Genomic DNA, 4,200 nt, shown 5'->3' with positions numbered 1-4,200 from the left:
TAATTTGGTCCCTTATACCTTTCAGGAAGTTATCCTTCCCAAGTGCAAATTCAAAAAGTGAACTAAATTTTGGCATTAAGCACCATAATAGATTCAAACATCATAATAAAGGGCAGAAAAGAACTCGTGCATTTCTTAAATTTTGAATCTATCTTTCAAAAGATTTGTCTTTTAAGTCCAGTATATCTAATGCATTGGATTTATTGGGATGATAATAAATGGTAAAAATGAACACTTATCACAATTGTGACGAATATTTTAAATTCATATTTTAAAGGACTTGATTTGAGTCAAGTATATCTAGTGTATTAGATCCATTAAAATAATGATATATGACAAAAATGAACACGTGTTATCATTGTGACGCAACTAGTCACTAAGCTTTACCCCAAGTTTAAACTAGGTTCAAGCCCACGTGCACCCACCAAACACAAGGTTTTGAAATAGAATCATTCTCATTCTCATTTGGGTTAACTTTCGGCCTCGAATTACCACAATCATGTGTTAGATCTTATCTTTCCCACTAACTTCCAAAAACTTTGATTAAAGCCAGATGAGGTTCATTTGAAAAAAACTAGTAGCCGACAATCTAAGTCTGAACTCCGAAGCAAATGACCAAACATAAAAAAAAAAAAAATATATATATATATAAATTATATAAATTTTCACATGAATTTATTTCATTTTATAAAATGACCTTAACACCCTTATTTTCTAAAAGAAGGTTGAAATGATACAATTTTTATTTTTATTGTTTCATTTTTTTGCCTAAATATGGGATTCGATATTATAGTTATTAATGAGAATTTATTGTTATTGTATTTATATATAAAATTAAATATTTTATCATTTAAAGAAAATATTTTGTCAAGATTTTAATTTAAAGTTATATATATATATATATATTGTGGGAGGACTTTTGCTTCAACCCCCAATTAGGTATTGTTTGCTTTGGGATGGGCAATGATCTACTTACGTCCCACCCACACGAATTTGCTCAATTTCACATCGGGAAGATACGCCTCCCACTCTTGCCTTATAAGCCTTTGGTCTAAGAAATGGTGTACTGTAATATGTGTGATCATACACACTATGACTTCAAAAACTTATGTTTCACAATATTATGGATCAATCGAAAGTCAAACTATTTACACACACACATATATATATATATATATTTTTTTTTTAATTTTAAAACAATTATATAATATATATATATATATATTATATGTATATGTTGTACTTCAATAGTATAAAAAATACAATTTATTGATAAATATGGAAAAGATTAGGTAAAAAATTTCTAACTGTCAAAATAATGTCTTAATTGATGCTCATAACCGTGCATATAATACAATCATCTAATTAAAGAAAGAATCAAGATTTTTCTCCCTCTCTACCAACCGTCCAGAATTTTTGTTTTTTCCTTATAGTAATTTGCTTGTCTTTGAAGAAAATTTGTAAACGATTTAAGTCTCACCACCATTTGACTAATAATAGATGCACTTCTAATTCCTTAACCATTACAAGTTTACAACGCAAGGAGATAAAACGATCATATTATATTTTCCAAAAGATATCGAACTATTCATAATGATTTTTTATTTATTTTTTTCTCACAATAAAGGGTCTAGAATCTAGATCTGCTATCTATTTATAGGTAATAATATCTTATAATAAAATGATTCCATATTGAGGGGGTAAAAGGAGAAGTTACAATTTTGGACCTTTAACATTTTTTATGGTTTCAAATTTTCAATTTCATTTATATACATTTAATTGGCCAATTTCTTCCTTCATTTTTCAATAGTAATATCCATCAAATATTGATTGATTCAATTCCATCCCTTAACTAGGTGTGTGCATGAGTTTTGGGTTAGAGTATTTTTAACTTAACCAAGCCAACTTCCTAATATTGAGATATTCCTAACCCATATTAACCCAACTATCATAACTCAAAACCAACCAAACTATATTTTTAGGGATAAAGTTGGCTTGAGTTGGGTTGTCAAGTTGGGCCCATTTTTTCAAGATGGTTTAAAATTTTTGGGTTTTCATTCAAATATTTAAATATATTATTATTATTATTATACAACAAATGATTACCATTTATACAATTGGGCTTACTTTTTCTGTTTCATCCATGCTAATAAGTCTCAAAAGTAAAAATACCAAAATAAATCAAATTAACAAATTTAAATACACATATTCTTTTAAATATTATTAATGATGATACAGTTCATTAATGGTGAAACCTTATTCATATACACTTGCAAAAGTAAGTTTTGAAAATGAAAGAACTGTCAAGGATGTGCGGATGAAGGACTCTACAATACTTAAGTTAGCAAATATGACATACCTAGAAAATCTATTAAGGAGGTGATTTGTAGAGTAAAGTGTTTGTATATCATACTTAGAAGCCCTACTTTCCTTTTATACGTCTCTTGGGAGTAGACGTGTCAAATTGTTAAGTCGGGTTCGAGTCGGGTTAATCTGGTTACGAGTAAAAAATGAGTCATTTTAAGTAGATTAGAAATGGGTCAAGTCAATTAGGAGTGGATTCCTTTGTCATTGTAGCTTGAACATCACGTGTTATTTTGGAGGCTAATGCCATGATGATAGGGGTAAATCAAATTACTTAGATTTCCATATGGGAACTTTGGTGGACTTAGTTGTTTTTATGCTTAGAAGAGCTAAGGTGTGCTGAGTTCCTAGCATCTTGGGCAAGCCACCATGTCTCTATTTCGAGTTACCACACAATCACAACTAAGTTTATTATTCCGAAGGTGGCATATCATAATTTTACCAATCAAAAAAATCATTGGTTGGGTCGAGTTACTCGAGTTGAAAATTTTGTCAAATTGAACCTGTTTTGTAACCAAATTTTAAAAAATAAATAATAATAATAAAAAAAATTGATTAAACTCAAATTGTGTTAAATTAGATTTATTAAGTTGGTAAATTGAATGTACGTCTTTATCCTCAAATTTTGAAATCAAGTCATTCAAAATTAGTTAGATGTTGATTTTTTTCTTTTAATGAAATTTTAGCGTAGTTAAGATGTTGATTTAATCAATAAAAAAAATTGACTTTTAAGTTTCATCATAAAAGTTAAAGGAAGAAATTACTTCATCATCAAAAGATTAAAAATGTAGCTGAGGAGAAAAAAAAGAGAGGGTAAAAGGTCGTAAGGGTGGGCATTTTAGTAAACAACCAGCCAGTCACCACCACAAAGCAAGCAGATGTGATTAAACTCTGTAAAAAATTCACTCTCACTCTCTCTCCCAAAACCCAAAAAACACAAACTTTCCCTTCAGAGAATCTCTGCACACAAAACACAGATAAAACTCCAAAAATCCCTCCTTTCCATCTTCTCTCTCTCCCTCTCTTTCTACAAAATCTAACACCAACCCAACCCACTTCACAATCTCTCAAACCCATCTAAACCCAACTCATGGAGATCCCAGCAAAGCTCCTCCAGTACAAGTTCCAGTTCCTCTTTGCTCTCATTCTATCAGTCGCACTCATCACCCTCTTCTTCTTAGCACCAAGGTTCCTCACCATCTTGGCTTACTTTTGGCCTCTCTTCCTCTCCACCGCTCTCTTTCTCTTCGCTGTGCTTGTGTTTGGCAAGACATCACCACCATCTACCGACGCTCCCGGTGGCAAGGCCGGTGAAGGGCTCCTTGATTACGTCGCTGGGCAACCGGAACATCCGGTAGTAGAGAGTTTCAAGTCCGAGGAGTAGTGCCCACAGGCCACAAGCCCAAAATAAACCATGTACTATTTAGTTACTCTCAAAACTCTTATGTAATTTCTAACCTTTTGTTTTTGTTTTGTTTCACTTTGATTTTGTTAATGACATTTGGACCCTCTTTTTTTTTTTGATTGGCTATATATATTTTAATTTTGAATTTTTGTTTCAAGCTAGAAAATATTTGTATTGCTACAGTAAATAGTGAATAGTGTGTGAACGGTGAGGTACAATTAAAAAGTAAAACATATAGTTTTCCCTTAAAAAAAACAAAAAGAAAGAAGGTAAAACTAAAGTTTATGTTTTTGGCTATTTAGACTAGAATGTGATTGAATGCTAATTGATTGAGTTTACCAATTGTTGGAATCTAGTAAAGTCACCAAACCAGTGTACTACGTGTCAAGGAAGTCTATTTTGTTTCATTTATCTTTTCACATTAGTTTTTC

At 31.1% G+C, this 4,200-nt stretch overlaps 1 protein-coding gene across 1 annotated transcript; it reads left to right on the top strand.

Moving 5' to 3' along the window:
- The first annotated feature begins 3,238 nt into the window (after positions 1-3,238).
- LOC112034738 (uncharacterized) lies at positions 3,239-3,914 on the top strand. The gene has a single exon (XM_024067551.2). The coding sequence runs from the start codon at positions 3,455-3,457 to the stop codon at positions 3,746-3,748; it is 294 nt and encodes a 97-aa protein (XP_023923319.1). The 5' UTR covers positions 3,239-3,454; the 3' UTR covers positions 3,749-3,914.
- The last annotated feature ends 286 nt before the right edge of the window (positions 3,915-4,200 follow it).

This window comes from Quercus suber, unplaced genomic scaffold (assembly GCF_002906115.3).
Source record: "Quercus suber isolate HL8 unplaced genomic scaffold, Cork oak 2.0 scaffold_80, whole genome shotgun sequence".
NCBI lineage: Eukaryota > Viridiplantae > Streptophyta > Magnoliopsida > Fagales > Fagaceae > Quercus > Quercus suber.
The sequence above is the reverse complement of the archived record's forward strand: the minus strand, read 5'-3'. Positions and strand labels throughout refer to the sequence as shown.